At 41.8% G+C, this 23831-nt stretch overlaps 1 protein-coding gene across 2 annotated transcripts in view; it reads right to left on the reverse strand.

Annotated features, from left to right (window-relative positions):
* LOC146316904 (cGMP-inhibited 3',5'-cyclic phosphodiesterase 3A-like) overlaps positions 1-23831 on the reverse strand; it is a 103153-nt gene that overhangs the window by 48018 nt on the left and 31304 nt on the right. For both annotated transcript variants that reach the window (XM_084734336.1, XM_084734335.1), the window contains exon 2: positions 954-1004. In XM_084734336.1, coding sequence (XP_084590462.1) covers positions 954-1004 — 51 coding nt within the window. The remainder of the gene's footprint in view (positions 1-953; positions 1005-23831) is intronic.

Below are 23831 nucleotides of genomic sequence, written 5' to 3' on the forward strand. Positions count from 1 at the left end.
TAAAGGAAATAGAAGATATAATAAGAAAATATATATAATAGCACATTTTCACACCACTGTTATAAGTAAGTATTGCTAGTTTTTGATTTTAAGGGCTTTTAACACATTTTTTTTCTTGTTTGAAGTTGTGAAGCATGTCTAGAAATTAAAATATTAAAGCAAACAAAAACATTTTCTAAATTATATATATTTCGTATGTATAAATCCTTAAAAAGGTGTTAAGTAAATGTTAGTAGTGATCATTTTGAAAGTTGTTTTTGTATAGGACATAATTTGTCCCAATTCTCATGTATGGGTAACACATATATTTTGATATGTGAAAATAAATCAAATCAAATCAAAATATTGCTATCTCAGTATACACTGTCAGAGTGCAGACATATTGTCTATTCATTTCTACAGGATATCCTCCTGATAGCATGCAGCACAGAACACACTCATACAGTATATGGCTATGCCAACGCCAAGGGCACTGTTTGTTCTTTATGTACTCCAGAGCCCTGCCCTGTGGCTCTGCTGCAGCTCAATACATCAATTCCCAAACACACACGAACACATTTCTCCCCCCACCAAAGATGGGAGAGGTAATTTCAAGGATGCGGCTGCGTGTGTCTGCCCTCTACGAGCTGTGCCCTCTGTGCCGAGTCCTTCTAGTTTCAATTCCCTGGCTCTTAATGGCTTGTGCAGCCAAATCACAGACCTGCGTCCTTTAGACTGCAACAAGGACTCTGGTGGGAAGTGACACCTCTGGACATGCTGTTTAACCACGGCTGAAATGAGTGGGTGAACAGGCCTCTTAGTGGTAAGATTTCTGCTATTTGCGTCATTTATAAGGTGTGTGTAGGCGAGTGACAGAAACGAGGGAGTTACTGTGTGTGTGTGTTTTCCTGTCAGCTGTTTATCATTATTGTTATTACTGGCATGTCTCTTTTTTTTCTGTGTTTAGCGCTAACCTGTGATCCTCGGGATCCTCTCTTGTGGTCCCAGTCGGAGCGGGGGAGCATCTGTGGGAAAACAGAGACAGAGACATGTTCAAACCGCAGTCCTGCACATCCTGTTTCTGTTAGCGTCCTGCAACGTGCTTCCTCCTCACAAAGGCCACACCACCATAATGGAGATATACTGTGTTCTATAGTGGGAAAGAGGAGGAGCAGGAGCAGTGATGCAAAGAGTCGTGGGGAATGGAAACGCTCATAAATGCAGAAATGGGTTTTGTCTATTTTTTTTCACTTTCCATTAAGCGCAGACGTCTAATGCAATTTCACAGTCAGGTTTGGTTTACTTTAGCTCCTATTCACTGCCTAAGGGGCTGGTGGAGGCTGAGGATTTTTTACGCTGTCTAATTACCAGCCACTGTGTCCTCCCACAGGCCTCGTAAACCCGTTTTCCACTTTCTTGGGTGTCACCGAATGCATCAGAGCTGCACTGTCACTAATTTTTGGTGAGCACGTTGCACGAGAGCCAAGTCAACATTAAACACCCCTCACCCCTCCACCTCCCGGCCTCTGCTGGAGCTTTCTGGCCCAGAACTGAGAAGCCCTGAGAAGCCCAGCATGTCGCTGTGACAAATTGCTGCTGCACACACTGAGGCGAGGGGCTCAGTAAAAGAGCCAAACTGATAATTCAGGTGTAATTTACTGTGTCAGTGGAGGTCATTGAGTTGTGTCACGCTGTGAGTGAAAACATTGGGAAAACAGTGGGCTTCGTTCGCCAGTGCTGTCTGGACAACAGTGTCGTTTTGTGGAGTGTCTTCCCACCATGATGCTTAGCTCTAAACAAATACAAGAGTGAAGTTACTCTTCCTGTTGCCTCATTATAGGAGAGTTTGGTTTCTGGCTGGAAAAAACATGAGGACTGAAGAATGTTATTCAATGTTTATCCATTTTCTGTCTTGCTGCACCTCTACAGTCTAACCATGCAGATAGTTTAAGTTTTACGTGCTGAGGTTTTATGATATCTGGCTCTGATGCTCCTTCGTCCATTCCAGTACAAGGGAGGTGAATGGAAAATTTGCTCAAAGTATTAAAAATTAAATAAACAAATGCGTCTTAAGAGAAACAATGTCCTGAGTAATCCAGATGAATCACAAACCTCCCTTCATAACAATTTCCTCATTAGTTCCAGTGAATTAAATAGTGCCATTTTGTGTGTTTATAACTGACAGTTCTGGAAAATTCGGCCCGATTTTACTGCTGTGTTAAGAGCATCACTGATGTTAAACCTTTGAGTGTGTCAAATAGAGCTGCAATGATCTGTTGATCAATTCATCAATAACCAAAACTATTCCAAATTTGGTTAAAAAATGTGCATTCCTTGGATCCCATCGCTCATAGTAAGAAACTGATTGAGCCTCTATGTCTTCAGGGCCTTAAAAAGACTCTGTTGTTTACATCTGATCATCGAATGTGTGACCTGTTTAGCTGGGCAGGACAGTTAGTTATTGTCCACTTCATCCTTTGGTCAAGGCTCTGCCAACAATGGGAGCTGCTCCGCAGACTGTGGTGACCCTGACAGTAAGCAAACAAGGTCGCCATCATAACAATCACACACAACACGATGCACACCCATTCATAAAGTGCGGCCACTTTTCCGCAGTTTGACATTTACGAAGTAAAAAAAAAAAAAAAAAAGAAAGCAATATGAGGAGTTTGCCCTTTCTCAACAAACATCTTCACTCTCTCATCCTCCATTTTCTAGCCGGAGGACTGCAGCTATGAAGAGCCTAGATTCTCTGATCATCAGCACGATAATATCTGTGAGCCACTTTAAAGCTCCATCAAGCATGCACAAACCTCCTCATGCATTAAAATAACCATACTAGATGGAAAAGGAAGTCAACAAGCAATCGGCTGTGTAAAAGGCTCGTGTACGAGATGTAAATTACTGTAAATGATAGTCACAGGCAGCCAGTGAGCTGTTTGTCTTATTCTTTACTGCCCTGACGACAGGGTTCTGCTTTTCCAGTATAGGAGCTGGCAGCAGCTCCTCCATGGAGGAGTCCTGCTCCATTAGAAGGTCCTAGTATCAGTGAGGCTCTCCAGGCGCACACACATAAACAGCCTCTCAGTCTTACGGTCTTATGTAACCCAACCTTTCATCTCCATGCTCTGAGAGACAGACCCAGACTACACACAAGTCTACATGCACCCTTTGATGTGCCAAAACAAAAAAAAAAAAAAAACACACAAAATCAAAGCTGAGCATAAAATTTGAATGCGGCAGATAGCCTCTCGCGCAGAGTGACTTTACAGGCCACAGTGGAGTTCATTTCCTCTGAGACCGGCTCAAACCATTTGATCAACAAATACAAGAGAGTGGTGTGCTACTCACTTACTAAACCAAACAGTGGATGCAGTCTGGTGCCACTGTGTTCAAATGTTTTTTACCAAATCTGGAAAATCAGTAAACAAAATGTTGGTGTTAGTGCTCTCAAACTTCAAACCAGTGATGGTAGAGTATACAATGAATTACTGTAACACAAACATCATCTAGCTTCAAAGACACAAAGCAACAATGTCATCACGAGAATGAAAAAAACCAGAAGCAGAACTCAACAGTAACTTCAATCACACTGCAAATAAAACAACAAGGAAGATGCTATTTGCACCAGAGCTGGAGGAGCCAATGTGGCTATTTGCACCCAAGGCAGACTAGCCAGTGTGGCTATTTACTCCCAGGTTTAAATAACCTTGCATGTCAGAAACAAGCACCCAGGTGTCTGTAGCCAACAATACTGTTTGCACCTGTGGAGGTGTAAATAGCCACATTTGCTATTTACACCCGTATGGCAGAAACAAACCATGATGTTTCCCTAACCCATATAGTATAATAGTTTTTTTGCCTAAACCTAACCAAACTGCAACTGAAAACACTAAATAATAATAATAATAATAATAATAATAATAATAATAATAATAAAAACTGTGCAAATAACAAGTACCACTGTAGTTTCAGACTACTGTCAAATCTGACAGGACTTAAACCCATCTCTCCCATGGGAAAGCCTTGCACTCAACCCATTCATCCAGCACAGCCTCTCATCAGCAGTGAATGTGTTGCTCTTTCTAGCTAAAATAAGGTGGTCAGGTGTGACTAGCCAAATAGCTGCCGTGTGCCTATTCGTCCCCAGGTACAAATGGACAATAGACGAACATAACAATGCAAAGATGCCATATGTCTCCTGTTGAAGTCAGTTATGATAAAAAAAAAAAAGATCAAAAAAAAAAAAAAAGAAAAAGAAAAAGTCATGTTCAAGCTTTATGACTTTGTTTTGCTCCAGGAGGATGGAGCAGAGCCACCTAAGATTATACTTAAAACATGTGACAGTTCACTGCCAATATTATGTCTGAAGAGGTAAAACCACACATGAATGATTTCTTAGATATCTCCTGGTTTTTCATGGACGCCCTCCAGGCAGCATAACACAGCCGAAGCAGTAAAATTTCCAAATGGTTTTGTTTTTGTCCTAAAGCTCCAGTGCACCTACTGAGAAAAATAACAACTTTGCAGAAGTTATGCCCTTTGTTTCACCCTCTGCAAGATTCATTATGCCGCCTGGAATAAGCCAGGTCTAACAGTGGCTTTCCATCACTCATAGCAATACTCGTGATTTATAAGAGACTGAAACCAGTCCTCTGAAGAGAAAAATGCTTTGTGTCTTTGAAAGTGGAAGTACGTCTTTCAATCACGGAGCTACGGCTACCAGAGTAACATGACACACTCAATAAGGCCTGAGGCATTTTTATGGGACTCTGGCTCCATTGTGAACGCATTCTGGAGATTTACTGTACTTTCAAGATCCAGAGTGATTCTGTCAAGAAACAAACAAGAGAACTGTTTCAATAAATTCACTTTAAAACAGATGTTCTTCAAAACTGTTAATTTATTGTCAGCATTAAGGTTTGGTCTCTTTGTATCTTTTTTTCAGTAGGTTTGGTCAAGTTGGCATCCATACTGCTACTTCTTGAAGTGGCAGAGGCTGGAAAGTTTGAACCATTTGCCCATTACGATTCTAGTTGCTAACTATAGTTTTTATGCACGCTGAATCCCAGTACGTGGGTTTGAGGTGGTGCGCTGACTTGGATATCTGGTTTCTAACCATGCAGATAGTTTTAGTTTATTTCGCCCAGGTTTGGAGACATCTGTTTGATTTTCTGCCTCCACCCCAATACCATGGACATGAATGGAATTTTGTTTGTGGTGCTCACAGCACTTTTTCTTTTTAAAAAACATCGACAGCAATGTGCCTTTCCAGGAACAATGTGGATAACCCACAAACCTCATTGTCAACAGTTTACTTTGGAACTATTTGCTACCTATGAAGCCTGTACACAGTCTTTCCAGTGTTCCTGGAAAGAGTTGTTGCTGTTGAATTTTTAAAATGTCGTCTTCAAAGATGTGAGCACCAAAAACAAAATTCCATCCACTTTTATTGTACCAGGGTGGAGGCAGAAATCTCTAAAAGGAACTGGAACATTCTGCATGGCTGGATACCACTAGAAGTAGGAGAGAAAGTACTTTTTTTTTTACAGCAGACGCTGATGGGGATGTAATCATAGTGGATTTGCAGTAATTTGGTCATAAACAAAAGTACTGGACACATTTTAGCCTGGTGATGCAACTACATGAAAAGTTCAGGAATCACCGGAGTTGATTTTCATCCTCTGGGGAAAATGAATATTCTGAAATTTTGTCCCAATTCATCTAGAATATGTTTAGATATTTCACAGGATAACCGAAGAAGTACCAAATTTCATTGCAGTCCAGTCAGTAGCTGGTATTTCAGATTGGGCTAAACTGATGAACCCACTGATGGATGATATCACCACATCAGCTGATACGGTGGCACACATTCCCCCAACCTGAAGCTCAAATAGGTTCAAAGCCAGAAAAAGCTTAATTATTATCTAGAAACAAGAATAAAACTAAGTAATTCAAACCCCAAGTATAGAGTATAATTAAGCTTGTAACTGAATTAACTACACCAAACAAGAAGAGCTTTTTGATCTTATTTTAAGACTTCCTGTCAAGTAAAATTTTCTTTGTGCATGGAGAGATAATTTCACTGGTATAAAGTCACTGTCTCCACAAATTCAGTGTTTATTTCTTGTGTTTTAGCTAATATTTATTCACAAAATTCACTCTTCGTAATACCTCAGAGGGCGTTTCATTGCTCAGCTGTCACAGAATGATACTGAATGAATGCACACAGGTTTGTTGGTGAAATAAAACAACCTTCACACAAACATAAGGACAAAGATAGAGATTCGATCTGGCTAACTCAAACTGATGAATATTAGTATTAGCAGATATTAGCTTCAGCTTCATTTTAGCATGACTTTTTGTCCAAACCGAGGACTCTCTTTCAGTGTGGTCATGCTAAGATGGAACTACTTCTGCAAAAGTGTGATGTTACAAGATTTAGATTTTAAATTGTGTCTTGATACAATAAATCCTAATCCCTATTTGTTACTGTTCAGCTTGATGACGCTGTACTTAGAAACATTATATGTATAACAGTAAATAATGGGAATGATACGCATAAGCAAATAATGCGAAAATGTCAGAAATACAAAGAAAGCAGACAGCCAAAACATCCCCACTGCCCTCTGCAAATGAGCTGCGCTTGCATGACTCAAAACAGTGCCAGCCAAGTAAACTCCCAGCCTTCCTCTCACCCAGAGTGTTAAGAGGGCAACAGTGTGGATGCCAGTATGTAGCCGTGCCCTGTCCACCACCATGGCTCCGAGCCACAGCCCACAGCAAGCTGCCGTGCCTCTGAGGTGCTGGGTAAACACCACGGTGTCAAAGCACAAACAAACTACTGGAATATACTTGTTGTTTGACTTGCTCCCGCCAATAACCAGTTGAGAACCACTTCCCTCTGGGTGTGAAGTGGTGGGAGCAGCAGCACCCATAGTGGAGCTCAGCTTCCACACTGATCAACCTGAAGCCTCGTAATGAGCCCGACCCACTGTCATCAACCCACTACAGACTACTTTTCTAAATCTGTCTGGAAAGGGAACCGGAAACTGCCTTGTCCTAATATAGCTCAGTGCAATTTAACTGCAAGCAGTGTTTCTTAATCATTCATTCATGACCAGGCCTTCATTCTTCTTTCTCTGCCTCCCGCGTCCTATTTTGTCCCTCATTACTGGCTTCATATGAGTGGAGTTGATGTGTGTCGACTCAGATCTTCAGTAGCCGCGTTAGCTTGTTAGCGTGCTGGATTTTACTGGGACAAAAACTCAGCGTCCATTGAGGACACAGCTACCACGAAGTGCCGACTAGAGATGTTCTGTTTGGGAAAGAGGAGAAGGCGAAAAAAACAGAGACTGCTGATTTAACAGTATGGTCGGGTTAATTAAGGCGGTGTTTAAGGGCCAGGAGATCGGTCTGCAGGATTTCCAATCAGCTTGACCCAAGGGTTTTATGCACCACCTCTCTGTCCAATTAAACTCGCCATGCTCTCGCTTACAGTCAGGTCTGCAAAGTCATGAATTCACACATATGCCTACAGACGCACACGCACACACATGCACTCAGACTCACACCCGCTGCCTCCAGGCCTCAGAATATTCTCTTACTTCTTCCTCCTTTGTTCTTTTATCACTGCTCTCTGTCAGAGATATTCTGACGTCTGCAGCGCTTGACTCACACATCCCTGCACTCAATTTTCGTTTCAACCGACAAAAAAGAAAGTAGGTCAGATCCTGCTAAGTCTCTCTATATGAAGGCTTCAGAGACGACAGCGGCTTAGTCGTCAGGACACCATCAAGGCAACAATCAAAAGATCCTTGTACCCACTTTCATGGGTGTTAAGGCCGCAGTAAACTCTTTATTGCTCATCACAGCTTTGAAAATTAGGTGTAATCTTGTTTTGCACCCCCAGGTGGAGGTATACTCATGATTAGTGTCATATGCTGTGGCTGTTTTCTCTTGGGACCCTCTGCGGGAAACTGTCTTTTTTTTTTTTTCATTTTCTGACAGTTTTTTAAAAGAATAATTACAATGTGTGTTTACACCATTCCCTTCTTGGATAATTGGAGATTATTGCTGCACCAGTTGGAGAAACTAATTAAGTGTAATACTTCACATTAATTGCTACCTAAGATTGAAGTGCAGAAAGCTTTGATACCTGATGCTCTTTATCTATTTCCTACCCTGACATGTAGACAGATGCAGACTTTCTTTAGAACTGTCAGCCTTACAGCTTTAGCAGCAAAGAAATATTTTGACTATTTTATGTGTGACTGTATGAGGTACTTATCGATAGTCACTGTTTTTAGATTTTTTTTTAGATTTTAGAATAGATTCCAGTCGGCACAACCCCAGTTTGGAGAAACAGAGGGGAGCACTAGCACAGAAGCTAAGCAGTGAAAAGCTGCGGACAGGGTCAGCAACAAAAGGTATGCTATATTTAGAACATTTTTTCTGCTTTATCTTTCTGAAATCACTGTTATATTAGCCAAATGTTGCTCTCTCCAAATCAACAAAACACTATAGACAAAATCAGTAATTTTATCTCGATGACAGGGGAGTTGCTGGTCTACTGCTGCCTTGATCTGTTAAGTTTGTTTGTGTTATTGTGTGACTTTGGTGAATCTGAACTATCCTTGTAAAACACTGAAGTGACACAATATATACAACAGAGGAGATATATAACAGATGTTTCCCATCAGAAAAGGCTGTCTGACGGTGAGGTGAAGCTGTCAAAATGTTTTGAATTAATCGATATTGCTTTATTTGAGAATGCCTTTTGCTGCTGACCCTGTCCACACCAGTACATCGCTTAGCTTCCATGCTGGTGCCTGTCTCTGCTTCTCCAAACTGGGGTCTGACCAGCACCTACTGGAGGCAATACACTGACTATCTAGAAGTGTCTCATGCAACCCCATTTCAAATAATCCAAACTATCCCTTTAGCTTCTGAGCAGTTTATGACAGCTATGTAAATTTGCCACTTTATTGACAGTACGGCAGAAAGAACAAACAGACATAATTAATGGAAATGAGAAAAGTGGAAAAGTGTGTCTCGATCTTCTCTCTATCCATAATGTGTTTACTTTCTCTTCTCCACTCTTTGTATTTTCCACTTTCTTACATTTTCATTAAATAAACTGTCATCCCCCTTGGAAAATGTCTTCATAAACAGTCCTGATTTTAATTGGACACCAGGCAGCAGTAACGCAGGAAGGCAACGGAAAATAGATATTAAAGTGCTAAGAATTAATAGGGGTGTGTTCTGTATACAGTAAAACTGCAGGAATAGAGTGTGGAAAGGCTCGGGTCCAGGCAGACACAAATTTCTGACCCAAACTGTCTGGCTCTTTGTCCCTGTGACTCCGAAAACCTCGCCGCACCTTCTCCTCCGCCACATTCAGCCCGAGCGCGGCGGCCGTCCGCTGGGAGGACGCTCATAAATCCTTCCCTGCCTGCCTGCTGAGGGGAGAGTATGGAGAGTCATTCCTATTCACGCTGGCTAATGTTTTACAGGTTTTACCGTGGGGGTCAGTCATCGTGGGTCATTTGCGTCATCGCTGGAGGGAAGGGAACTATTGAGGTGGGCTGCCAAAGCGGAGGGGGCCGCGCGCAGAGAATGAGGAACACGCTTGTGTGTATGTGAAGATTAGCACACGCACACCTAAAAGCTGTTTGGCATCCACACCCTCTCACATTCTCTGTCTCATGCCTGCAAAGCAAACACACACATACACACACACTTAAAGGGACAGGTCACCCCCAAATTAAAAATGCACATATTCCCTCTCACCTGTAGAGCTGTTAATCCATCTAGATTGTTTTAGTGTGAGTTACTCAAGATAATCCACAGACCTTTGGGTTTTTTCCATTGGTGCTTCTTACCATCACATTAATTTACCTTTTCATCATCACTTAATGTGCCAACCTGTGCCGAGACGAGCCCAGCTTTCTCTGGATTGGGCCAAAATGCGCCCGACCCGCCTCCAAGCTGACAGTGGTAATAATACCCCTTTCTCCACCTCAAACAAGCACATGTTGCGAAACTCCATTGTCACTTCTAACTGAATCTCTGTGATGTGAAGTTTCTCTTTCTGTTTGTACCTTCAGGTATCTTTCATTCCACTTTCAGCTGTTTGGGAGTCATGTTAAGTCACTGCTGGTAAAAACCCAAATATTTCCTGGTTTCGCTGCTATATAATAAAAGTGTTCAGATAAAAAAAATAGCAGGGGACTTTTATTGTGAAGATTTTATATGAAATAAGGTGTTAATCCACCGATTTACAGCAATTCGACCGAGCTAAGCTCATCTTCAGTTCAAAGTCATGCCTTCAGTTGAGTAGCCCTGTTGTAATGGAGATGTAAATCCCTCCCTTGCTGGGCATACGTGCTGAGTTAAACCAAGTCAAGCTAAGCCAGCAGATTGGTATAGAAAAGGCAGACATGTTGTGAGCTGTTTCATGTAGCAACTGCTCTCTTTCAACCAAACTACACCTGCCGACCAAACCAGCTCGGCAGCGGAGGACACCATTAAGTTTACATCCCAAGCTGTCACTAGCACGAGCCTCAAGTCCTTCTGACCTCTGATTCAATGGGCAGGTGTCGTTTCGTAGAATCAAAATGGTTCCTACATGAAACTGCTCACAACAAGAACTGTGCGTTATCTTGAATAACCGGGTTGTGATTTCTGAAAAGAGACATTGCTGTTGAGTTTTTCAAATGTACTTTTTGGGGGGCGCTTTGAGCAACACGAGACAAATGCCATCTAATTCCATTATAGTCCAGGGAAGACAGACGCACAGCTCCAAAAGTCAGCAACTCACATCAGAACTGTCTAGAATAAATATCAGGTAAGAAGACAATATATATTTTTCATTTTGAGGTAAACTGTCCCTTCAATGAACAAAACCACACTCGTGCATTACAACGGCTCACACGCACTAATATGATCCCATGATGCATTTCACACGCCAGCACTTCATCTGCACTTCTGTTTACCCCTCCCCTGCTCCTCACACTTTCTTAGTCAGACTCTTCTAATTTCTGAAGTGTGACTAATGGGATTTATCGTCTTTACGTTTCCTGGGAGAGACTTAGCCTGATCCTAGAAGAAACCGGGCGTATGAGTCCCTGCCAGAGATAGATCTGTCAGTCTCCCAGGGCGAAGGCACGGGCCACAGGGATGTCATGGCCCAGAGAAAACCTCAGTGGGAGTACCCCATATTCTGACCTCAAAAACGATCAAACGCGGCGGCGTGAGATGTGTCAAAGACGAAGCTGAAACCGCTTCATGATATGGATAGTGAGAAAATGTGGTTTTAAGCCTCATCCTTGTGGTTTCAGGATTAAAAACCACAACTTTTGAGTTTTTGTGATATTACTTGTACACGTTGTGTACACGCTATTTTTCTCGAGCTCTGGCCAACTCCTTCACGAGCAGTTCGGTTCCCAGCTCCGCACATTGAGCTGGGTGAAAAAGAGGGGATCTGGCTGGATAGACCTGGCAGGCCGCCTTCAAAACAGCATGCCAACGCCATTAGTGTATAATGGTCCAGTCAGGATTACTGCTGGGGCCTGGAGAGCTGAGGAGGGAACACAGCACTCACTTGTTTGTTTGTTTTACAAGCCTCTGCTCTGTTCAGTCTGCAAGGTGCCAGTGGGCTTTGTGTGGTTTAATTCACAGTCAATTCAAACGGTGTACAGTGTGTCAACAATGGCGGTTAATCTATGGCCGCAGCGCACTTGTGTCAAAGAGTTATGTCAGAATAAATAGGCTATGACACTGCAATTCATTTGCTAAATATCAGTTAACTTGCCTTCCTCTGGAATGCAGACTACAAGCGTTTGCTGTCACTCATTCTGTGGTCGATACTTTCCCCTAAAGGTGACTGCACCTGCTTGTTAATTGGCTAATTAGATACACATTGAGAGTACTGTAACTAATTCTCTCCTGCGTGCTTTTCGTGTGTTACTGGCCCGGCTTCATGTTCATCAAATAAGATGGACAGCATTGAGATAAAGAGTGCATTTCCCCATCATCCATCAACTCGGTGATTCAGCCCGCTGCAGCCATTTGGGTATTTTCCAGCCAAGCTTTCATCACAAAATGGAAATTGTAATATTGATTTATGTGATTTCTTAAAGACTTTCTGTAGCGTTTATGAATTAAATTAGGAAAGGCCAGGCGATCAGGAGTGTGGCCACATTTTTCCCCATTTTGTTTCCCACGGGACTTATTTAAGCAATGAAAAATGGATAGATTTGTGCCAGTTTAGTGCTCAGTGCAGGTCTCAGACAACAGGGCTGGGTGTTACAGTTCCACTGTAAAATGTTTTTATGAAGCCATAAGTCTGACTGGGACAGGAGGCAATATTTCTTTTGGAGGAGGCGACCTACGTCACAACGGGCTCTCAAAGTTAATGAACAGTTGAATAACAAAACAATTTGGACCTGACCTTGACATGTGAACTGAAGTAAACGCACTTTCACTTCTGGATCTTGTTAATGACATGTGGAAATCTACTTTTTTTTATTATTACACTGACAACATTTACATACACACTAATTTTCCACTATTATTCAGAATATGACAGTATTCAGAATTTGATACAGGCCATGTAAACAGCAAATTCTTTTAAATATTAAGACAAGTGGGATATGCTGGTATTATTCAGGCTTTAGGAGCGTTGTTTGGACGTGTATATAGCACATTCAGATTCATATGCTACCCAACTGGAGTTTTACCACAGTTTGCAACACACAGGCTTTTGCTTGTTTAGCTTTGAGGGTTGTAAAGAAACCTACTAGCGAGCAGTTTGCAAGACTAGGATAGAGATGCATGCACAAAAGAAAAACCTGCAATTCTGCCTTGAAGAAGAAACACACCTACTTTTAAAAGACTTAGATATCAAAAGGGGTTTTGGATACGCGCAAACATCACAACCTTTTCAAGAAGGTAGTTCAACAAACGAAAGGCGGAGGTGAACAAGTCCGCCACCAGTGGAAAACAAAAAAAATACTATTATGAGGCAAAGAAGCAAAATCATTCCACTTTTCCTTAATCAGAGTATCCATGGCTCCATGTTAATGTGAATATTAGTGGAATACTAATTTTCATTAGACATGTAAACAACTTAATAGCAATGTTGTATAGTGCAGGTTAAGTGTGGCTGCCCTGATATCAGATTTTGATTACATGATTATCACGACTAAAAGAATTCACAACAATATTATCACAATATGTGAAGAAATTTGAAAAAAGAAATGCTATCAGTTAAATTAATCTCTAATTTTGTTTGTTGTTTGTTCTCTCTGTTTTTTGACAAATTAATTGCACTCAAAGTACGAGTGTAGGGAGGTGAAGGATAACCCTAATATAAACGTAGTCGCTGCTCTAGCTCAAATATCAAACTTAAGCTTCGCTATAAGGTAATTCAGTGAATAGAGAAAGAATCTGAGAACACAGAGATCAGACAGAGGCAACATTATGAAAGCAGCATGGGAATTTTTGCATGCATGCTGCCTCCAGTGCATACATTATTTCATCTTTTATTCACAGGCCTGACTCAGCAAGGTCTGTGTTCTGTGTTTTGTCTGTGCTCATCAGAAGGAAGACCACACACACACACACACACACATCTTCCCCACTATTTCAGCTGCACATAGAACATTTTACAATCCCATCAAGATTCCCACAGGACTCCAGTAAACAAACAGACAGCGACTGCCCGCTCAAGCATATGCCTTTAAATCACATCCCTACATCCTTTATAAATCACTGAGGTAGAAACATAAACGTACAGTCGAGACATCACCTATGCACTGACTGATCCGCTCGGAGCATGTGTGTGCATGCATGAACGTGCGTGAATGCCAGCCTCTAATAAACAGCATGTGTACCTGCGTGGGGGCATAAATCTCTGCTTCCTCTTTTTGCAGGTGGAGGGATTTGCGTTACAGAGCCTGTTCCCCGAGGAGAGGCTCAGGTCAGCCCCACGGGCAGATTTTCCACCATTAGCTTGTAAAACGCTTGCTTTGTCAGTGAAATTCAGACGGTTCTAGTTCCCCAGTGTATAAGGAATGCAGGGGTCTGCAGGGACCATGAAGGTAGACGGGGAACAAGAGATGGCCTTCCCTCACACACTCTGGTGGACTTCTCTCTCCATTAAGAATGGACCATCATGCTGATAGCCATCCTGGAAACCTGGCTTAGAGCAAACAGGGGGATAAGATATTGGAGATGCTGCTTGTCCTCTGGGGAAATAGGCTGCAGGCTTCATGAGTGACAGGAAACCATCTTCTTCGATCGCACCCTCGCTGGAGCTCACTAAGGCTTAGCGAGCGCTACACAACACATACTATCTTAAAGCCCTCCGTCCTGCTCTTCTAAATGATATATGATGTGATAATAACCAAATATACTGTAGTAATAATATGTTGTCACTGTGTCGTGGAGCACTTATGCCTTTGGCAAAGGTATATCATGATGTATGGTTTCAGTAGAGCTGCACCGTAAAGTGACAACAGCTCTGTGACAGGACCACCCAGACTGATTGTTCACAGGCCCACTGCAGAGGCACATTCATTTCAAACTGCGAGCTTGTGAGTATATACGTGCTTTATGTGTGTTTATATGTGCGTGTGAGCCGGTGGTGGAAGACGTATTGAGATCAAGATTTAAACATCCAGCAGAAACAGTGCAGAGCAACAGGGAGCCATGTTTGGAGCCATGTTTCCAGCCTCCAGGCGTCCAACATTCACTCTCCTTTGAGCTCTGTTTTGGTCTTCACCGACTTCTGAGTGATCGGCCACTTAAATGGATCAAAACGCTTCGGATCGCTCCAATACAAATGCTGCGTCATGAGGATCATTGCGTGCAGCTTGCAGGAAGCTTCATGCTTCATATTATCTACGTGAGGCTGCAGCTGCATGTGCATTGAAATCATAACAGGAAAAGATCATTTTCTCTCAACGAAAAACATAGTCTGAGGCTGATGACAAACAAGACAATGAGATGCAAAAACCTCACTACAGTAAGCTATATTTTAGATACAATACTGGACTGTGTTATTATAATTCTATATAATACGGTAATTTAATATGTGCAGTAGTCTGAAAAGCATTTTCAACAGCTATACTGTATTTTGAAACAGTCAAGTTTAGTAAATAGTGACGCTGTTTCATTACTTTCTATTCATTTAATAACTATAAAAATGTCAGTTAGATGGTAATATACATGAGAAATGAATCAAAAATTCTAGGGATCATTTTGACGTGATCACTACACAAGGTCTCCACTGTATCTGGCTCTTCAGCTGCTAAATGCTCCTCTGTGTTCACCAGCTTGTTGATAACTTTGTCCTTCTGCTATTTGGTGCTGGGCAGGTAGCGTGCAGGGGGTTCATCAGAGCTTGTTTGCAGGAAACAGCTGCCTGCGATGTCTAGAAATGAGGTTGATTAGAGCGGTGAGACTGAACCAAAACAGAGACGAGCCGCAGAGTCAGGTGGTAGTTCTCTGTGGGTTTTGTCACTACGGGAGACACCTTCCACAGCACCTGTAGTCATTTGATCCATTTTTTAATATAAGTGTATGAACTAGCTGTATCAGGTTGGGTCCATGTCTCTTGGTTGAGTTATCCTAGCAGAAGACAATAAACTTTCCACAATGCTCACTGTTTATTAAGATAAGCTATACATCAACCTTATACCAAGCCTGGTTGTGCAGCTACCATCTTATCATACATGAAGAAAATACAGGTCACACGTAACTTGAACATCGCACATGAGTTGAAGGGCAAAAGTAAACAAGAGCGTCTGTCCATAGCGTGAGCAACGTCCAACTAACTCAAAAAAAGAAACATGCCATCTGATGATACAGCTTCTCCGGTATCTAGGCAACTCAGTATGTCCTGAAGGTACATTTCATGGGGCGCCCTGGTGGCTCGGTTGATGGAGCGCTGGGTACGACTCCTGCCTGCGGCCCTTTGCTCTGTGGCGTTCCCCTGGTCTGTCTCATGTTTTCCTAGCTGTCCTATCGATCAAAGCAAAAAAGGTGCATTTCACAATGCCAACCATTCAGCTCTGCGTGCAAAAACGCAGCCCTCTCATTCACTTGAATGAGACCTGGCTATCCTGCTATTGCTGCAGCACAATACAATGTCATCCGGCACAGACCGCATTGGGCAAGCACACATTCCTGGTAGATTACTTGGTAACATGAACACTGTATTTCCACAGTTTACCTTGCGATAGTTGCGACAAAAGATAAAATAACTGCCACTGTGACACATTTCCAGAGTTGCAAAATCCTGGTTTTGGCGTCTGAGTAGCCCTCAAATTCACTGATCTGCAACTCGAATTTTACTTCCTGGGTCTTATTTCATGTTGCACTTGGAGCAAACACACCCCAACCAATGCTGACCCTTTCATGGGGCTGTTTTCTTAAAGTATCACAAGTAAATGTGAGTGTATGTGTCGGATAATTGCAGTGGAGAGGGATAAAATCTAAATATTCAAGTAAATATTCTGAGCTACATTCCACAACTGGTGTAAGAATGAGAGTAAGCTGTCATGTCTGTACATACAGTAAAAGAAAGTTGGTTTTTGTGTGTTTACACTGCATGTCTTTGAGTTTATCCATGTATAGGTATACAGTAAACATAGAGCGTAACCCCATATACTGTATATTCTTGTACATGGTTCTCTTTTTACGTCTGTGTGTGCATACAGATGTGTGCTCAGGATCTGGAGCAGCATGAAGGCCGACCACAAGCTAGAAAAACATTGTTAAAAAACTTTGTTAGTCTGCTGTTTAAACATGGAAGGAATCCTAGTAAAAATACACAAAGCAACAACACGGAGCAAAACTCTCTTGAAGGAACACTTTGCTCCTGGGTCCTCCCGATCAGAGCCCCCGGTGCCACACACACACACACACACACACACACACACACACACACACACACACAGGCAGGCCAAACGGCTACTTGTGTTTACCTAGCCATGTGACTGAAGCTACGGTACATGCAGTGACGTCAGCCTCACATTCCTCACATTCATCAGTCTCAGTTCTCACTGATACTGCCTCAGATGCTGCGAACAGAACAGAGGGAGCAGAGATCATACGTTATAAAAGCAGCAATCATTCACTGGGCTCGTGTTTGCTATATTTATCTTCTCCTGATAAAATAAATAAGCACTACTTTGTGTTTGCCAACTGTTTTCATAAGCAGTTGTGTGCTCATGAACAGCTATTGCCTGAAATAGTCTTCCTGTTCCACTTAAAACATGGAATCCATAAATAATTGCAAAACTGCTGTCAAGAGATGGATACAGGGAACAAACAACTCACTACATAAATATGCATGAATACTTCAGCTTTAAACTATGGTACGTTTTGTTTGTTGCTTTTGCTGGTCGTGTCTGCAGCTTATTGTTAAATTAGTGTATGTCGCTCTCTCGTATTATCGAGGACAACAGCGGCAGTGAGGATCCTACAGGATGTGTGGTAATGTACAGTATGTGAATGCATGATATTTAACATTTTTGTCCAACAGTTACAGCTACTCACCACCAACCAGACAACAAAATGTAAAAAAAAAAATTCCTGGTTGCTTTTGTACTACAATATTTCCTTGCTATAGCCAAAAACATTGATTTCTCCATGCATACATGTAAGGATAGTTTGAATAATTTAGTAGTCACAGAAGGGCATGTACTAAAACTAGTCAATACAGTTTGACATTAAGTTCCCATCATGTGCTCATGACAGCCCTGTGTCCTAGAAATTACCTTTATATACAATTCATCTGACACAAAACATTCTGAGGGACCTGTTATAATGACGGGACTATTTTTTTTTTAAACAACCTAATGTGTCTAAGTGTTAATTAAAGGGACAGTTTGTAAATGTAGTTTGGTGAAAAGAAACCAGTGCATGAACCTGCTCAGAACAGGGTCTGTGAATTATCTTGAGTAGATGCATAAACAGCAGAGCTGCACTGATTAATTGATTATTACATTATTATTAATCACCAGCTATTTTGATCATTGATTAATCAGTTTGAGTACAAAAAAAAAGAAGAAACGGTCCAAATCCTCTCTGTGACAATAAACTGAATTGAGTTGTGGACAAACAAGACATTTGGGGCATAAAGTTGGGCTTTGGGAAACTATGTTCGACCTATTTTTTTTTTTAAACCATATTCTGACTTTTTATAGATCAATCAACTAATCAAAAAAGTAATCAACAGATTAGTCAAGGATGAAAATAATCGTTAGTTGCAGCCCTAACAAAGAACACTACAGGCAAGACGGGAAAATATCTTGTTTTGATTTTGGGGTGAACTGTCCCTTTAAGATATCTACGTCAAAAAATCTTGATTAGCAAAATGTTCCTTGTAAACTGTCAATTACCTGCCAGTGTGATGCTACGATATCCGTTTATGGCACCTAAAGTAGAAGAAAACTGTCAGAGCACGTTTGAGGTGAGAGAGGGATTATGGTCTTTGTTTAATACTGACAAAGTCAACACCGAGTGGAAGCAAAAGACAAAACACGTTTACTTTGTTAACATTTAAACAAAACCACACCTAACTAAACCTGTGACTCAAACCGTGGTTATACGACCCCCGACACACCAGCAAACACAGGCATGGGGAGAAACATGATTACATGTAATGGAGTTATGCAATTAGGAAAGATTAAGATTAAGATTAAGAATCAGATTAAAGATCCATTCAGTAAAAATGGGCATTATTAGCAGAATTACGGTGCACACACATTACAACACTTCAGAGTCTCACAACAGCATTCTGGTCTCAGTGAAACCAGATAATGTTAGAGTTTCCAGTCCACTAGCATGTCTGTTAGCTACACAGAAATCCAGTTAGCTAGCTCACTTTGTCGGTAAAAAGACAAGCCCAACCTAAGTTTATGACAGTTAACTTTAAGTTTGAGTATGTAGTATTAAAGGATACTGCACATAATTACAGCTATTTATCTAAATGTGCATTGGTGTATAAACAAAAGAAGGAATACCTGGACAAACAAAAAAATGAACCTAACAACAAACAGAAAACATTATATGACACTGAACAATTTCACCATATTTGGTTCTGCAGAAAGTAATCAAGTTACAGTACTTTGATATTGTGATGCTCTTTCATATGACATAAAACTGTAGCGCTTCCTTTACTTAACAAACCTCGCATGTTTCCTTCAACATTTAAATGTGATAACAAGTTCATTTGATTTGTAAACATGTATGTGTTCAATAAAGTGTCATCTTGTCCGTCTGCTTCCTTTTCCTGACGAGTAATTCTCCTGTACAGAATGGAGGCTTTGCATTCTGTTGCTTGGAGCCACGAAAACTCTCACAACAGAGAAAGTTTAAGACAACATAACTCTAAAAGGGGCTTCTGGATTCTTTGCCTGTCCTAAACAGTCCACTCTGCAGCGCAGCTGAGGAAACAATTAGCTGAAACCTTTGCCTTTTCACATTCTGCTCCCCACGACATGCTCCAAAGACACCACAGAACAGCAGGCTCATCGCGCTACCATCTGAGGAAGCAGAGAAAACATGACGGAGAGTGTGATGGAGGCTGTGTTTAACCTCGCTCTCTCGTTACACTGTCCAAATCCCCATTTGTTATTCGCTTAATTGGCCAATCAGTAATGATGGCAGGATAATTAATCAAACAATGAGAAGACAGATTAATCCTGGTTTTAAGATCGTGTTCAGCTGAGGTTCACGTCCCGTATATGTCCGACAAAGTGGGCCTGTAGCCCGAAGCTAGTGTGACTTCTTGTCTGTAATTGCTGTAATTGCACTTTCCGTAGACCATGGAAAAGCAGAAACAAATAACGTCTGCTGCAACTCTGGATAAATGGCGACCATCAGCCAGGATTGTTTGCACAATGCTGGCTCAAAAAATGCCCAATTGGAAAGGATAATCCAGTATAATGGGAAGTAGTTCAATTAATTAGGGAGGTAGACTAGAAGAGAGGTATCATAAAACTGAGCCATAAACAGCTTCAACTGCACGGCTGATAAGGCTCCACTGTGTGGGGCTTGTAAAGACAAAATGGCCACCCTCGAGTTAAAAACTGTGGAAATTTGGGCAAACGGTCATTTTTTTTCCATCTGAAAAATCTGCATGTTTATTATGTGCATGTGCGCATTAATCTAATGGAAAACAGACCCCAAAACAAATTAGTTCTCCCCATATAACCTGATTATTACAGCTGCACCAGCCTGAACCAAATGGATCTGGTGCAGACAGCCAGGAGTGTGTGAGTCTGTGTGTGTGTGTGTGTGTGCATGTGTGTGTGAACGGATGTCTCACAAATCTGGCAGTCACCGCCACTGTCACACTGTAAAACTCCGAAGACAAGAGGAGAGGAACAAACTGCAGACAGACCTCAGCGAACCCGCATCCACATCCAGAACCTTCACTGTCAGCGATTACAACATTACAGAACTAATAGCAGCAACAATAATGAGCCGTCGCAAGTTGGAAACAAGCGTCCAGAATGACGCCTGTCAGGTCAAAGGGAGACTGTTTTAGTAAAATAGTGCATTTTCCATGTGTCACATTTCATTCCAGTCTTTACACACTGTGACACCAAATGATTAACACTGATGGGCTGAAAAACAACAGCATCGCTGATGAGAGGCGTTCACGTAAAGGAATAGTTCAGTGTTTTGGGAGACACACTGTAATATCAGTCCGTTAAATATGAAGCTACAGGTAGATGTTAGCATAGTTTAGCATAAATTGTGAAATGAAATGAGATATAACGTGTTAATTATACAGTTTTTACACCAAAATTAGTGTGCACATCTGGGTTTCTTAGCCTTGGATTAATCCACTCCTCCTATTGTTTTTTTTTTTTGTTTGTTTTCTCCAATGGGTCACATTCCATATTGCTGGAAAACAGGGTCAGTAAACAGAAAGCAGCACGGAAGCCAGTGTTACGGTGGTTACTTTATATCTTTTACTTCAGTTTTTCTTTTGTAGTCAACCGCAACAAATGTGTAAAGATATTCGAGCGCTGCTTGAACAGGGATGAATATACTTTTGCTTAGTTTGTGGTTGACAAGACAAAGAGTCACACGCCAGAAAAGTGTCATGTTTCCATCACTGCCAATCGAAGCTGTAGCTGCTAGAAACCTGTGACCGCCGCAGGTCATTTGACGCATGAATTAATGACGATTGTACTCTCTCTCACAAAAGCCAAAGTTCACTGGGTCTTAATAGGTTTTTAGCCCTGTGTAAAAGATGGAAGGATTAAGTGAGCTTAAGAGATACTGTTTTGCATTTTTTGTTTTTTATGCTAAACTAAACTAAACTAAGCCAAAATAACCATCTCCTGACTGTAGCTTCATATTCAACAGACAAATATGAGAGTGGCATCGATCTTTTGATGTAACTCTTAACCGAATATCGATCAACATGAGCTTTCAATTTCTATATTGAAGATCAAATGCAGGATTGGCAGTTCCCGTAGTATGTTTTTGCATGCCGACCTGGTGGCAGGCATTAAGAATAACTACATAGAAACAGCCAGTTTTCCCGCTGATGGTCTCTTTTGCATATGTAGGTCATATAGAGGCACCAGTATTAAACTGAGACGGTTTCATAACGAGTTAGAAACTCCTTGATGTACATATAAGTACCCATTATATCATGCTCTTTTTTGAGGCTGCAATAATGTGGTGGCACTGCAGCCTCTCTTGTCTCATTTCATATATTGGGGTCGGCATGTTATTCACAGGGCCACCTTCTCTAAAAGAGGACAGGTGGCCTCGTATAAAAATGTTTAAATCAAAAATCTAATTGAATCGTGACCTTAAAAGTCAAATGGAATCGTGGATTTGGAGAATCATGACACCTCTCTTTGGCAACAATGAAATGTCTAAAAATGTCTCCGATTTTTTTAGTGATTCTCTCACTCTCCAAACATTTTGCATCCACCCTGCCTGGCTCCGACACTCACCTTGTCCTCGTCCTTGACTGGATTCGATCCCTCTGCTGAGCTGGCACTGCCACGCTAAACTGTGGGCAACCTTGGGACCTGTGCTGGCCAAATGGGTCCCGCCTCAGGCAATAACGCCCTCAACTGTGGCTCATTGGGTTATGGTTCGATAGTGCTCCCAGAGGCTTGGGTCAAAACTCCAGTCACATGCAACAATGCACTAATGGGTATGGCTCTGTTTGTCCCTGCCGGGCTTCAGAAACAAGTCAAGGCCAAGTCAGCCAGAAAGCCAGCCGTGACTCGCGGCTGAGCTGTAAGGCGGCACTTTTTTTTTTATAGCCGTCATCTGGTAGGGCTGCTTTTCTGGCAAACCGCACAGAATCACACACACTCATGAACTACCCCTCGTGTTTCCTCTGTCTGCCGCTTTTTCCTCTCTCACACACATCCACAGAGAAACTTCACACAAACACACACACACACACACACACACACACACACATACACCTGTGTCAGATGGCCTGTTTTCCACCGGGGGTCTAATTGATTGGAAAATGAAGATGGACGCCTGCACAAGCCGAGCCCTGTTGATTACCAAGAGAGACAGAGTCTATTAAAGGTGTCCCGCTCCCGACCCAAGTACATCACCCAGACACACAGTCAGTCCTCACCGTTAGCCACCAATCACACTCCTGGACTGGATGAGTGACGGAGCATCCACATGACAGAGAGGCGGTGGTAGATCACCGCCGGTTTGGCAGACAGCGGTACCCCTTTCGTCAGCAGCGATACACCACTTACAGAAGGGGAAGGAAATGGGTTGGAAATGGGCAGTGTAATGCTTTCAGCCCCGGCCTCTCTGAGCAATGACAACAGACATAACACAGAGCCATTAACGGCTTCACTGTGTGAGTGTTTGGCTAGCCAGACAGACAGACAGACAGACAGACAGACAGACCGGCCGCTGCTAGCTAGAGATTGAGGCTGGCCTGATTATTGACATTTTGATGGTTTTCAGGCTTGGAAAAAGTCAGACTCTGCGGAACTCTGATAGATTTTGGCTTTAATCTGATGCTCAAAAAGCTTTTGTGGTACTTTGAATTACAGATATTCACTGGTGATTGGAGTTGTACATCCAACTGTACACTGTAAAAACGTCATACTGGAATTTAGTGGAATCAACTAATCTTTTCTTCTTAACTTAATATAAAAACAGGGTTTTTTTATTACTCTCAACTTAAGTCTTGCAGATCACTTCAGAGCTTATGAACATGACTTGTTTTGACTTTAACTCTTTTGATCTGAAATGATGAGTTGAACTAGAAGAGTGCACTCAGACGACAGCAGATTCCTGCCAGTCAACAGATGGTGAAGCACCTACTGCAATGCCACCACAACAGTCACATGCAACCAGCTGAGATTTGCAAAGGTCTGCCAACTTTAAAATGACCCCTACATATGTCAAACTGATCACTTGTGGCCCCCAGCATCCATCAGAAAAGTGGCAAGCCAGCTGTCGATGGTCATATGAGACAGAGCAGTCAAATAATAGAATTACTGAAGCTGTATCCCAAGTTGCAGCTTACACCCATGTATATCCAGATTCATATAATGTACGTAGTGAAGCTTTTGAAATAATTTGATCCAGAACTTACCACTATATTGACCTGCAACTTTGAAAGGATTTATTAAAAGGTATTTTTGTGTATTTTTGGTAAAATGAAAGTCATGACATATATGATCCCAGTGAATAATTTACAGTGAGAAACATGCTATGAATCTTAAATTATGGCCTGGGTGTGGTCACCGTGACCTTGACCTTTGACTTCCAAAATCTAATCAGTTCATCCTTGAGTCCAAGTGGTCATTTGCTCA

The sequence above is a fragment of the Lutjanus erythropterus genome, chromosome 13 (assembly GCF_056507025.1).
Source record: "Lutjanus erythropterus isolate fLutEry1 chromosome 13, fLutEry1.hap2, whole genome shotgun sequence".
NCBI lineage: Eukaryota > Metazoa > Chordata > Actinopteri > Lutjaniformes > Lutjanidae > Lutjanus > Lutjanus erythropterus.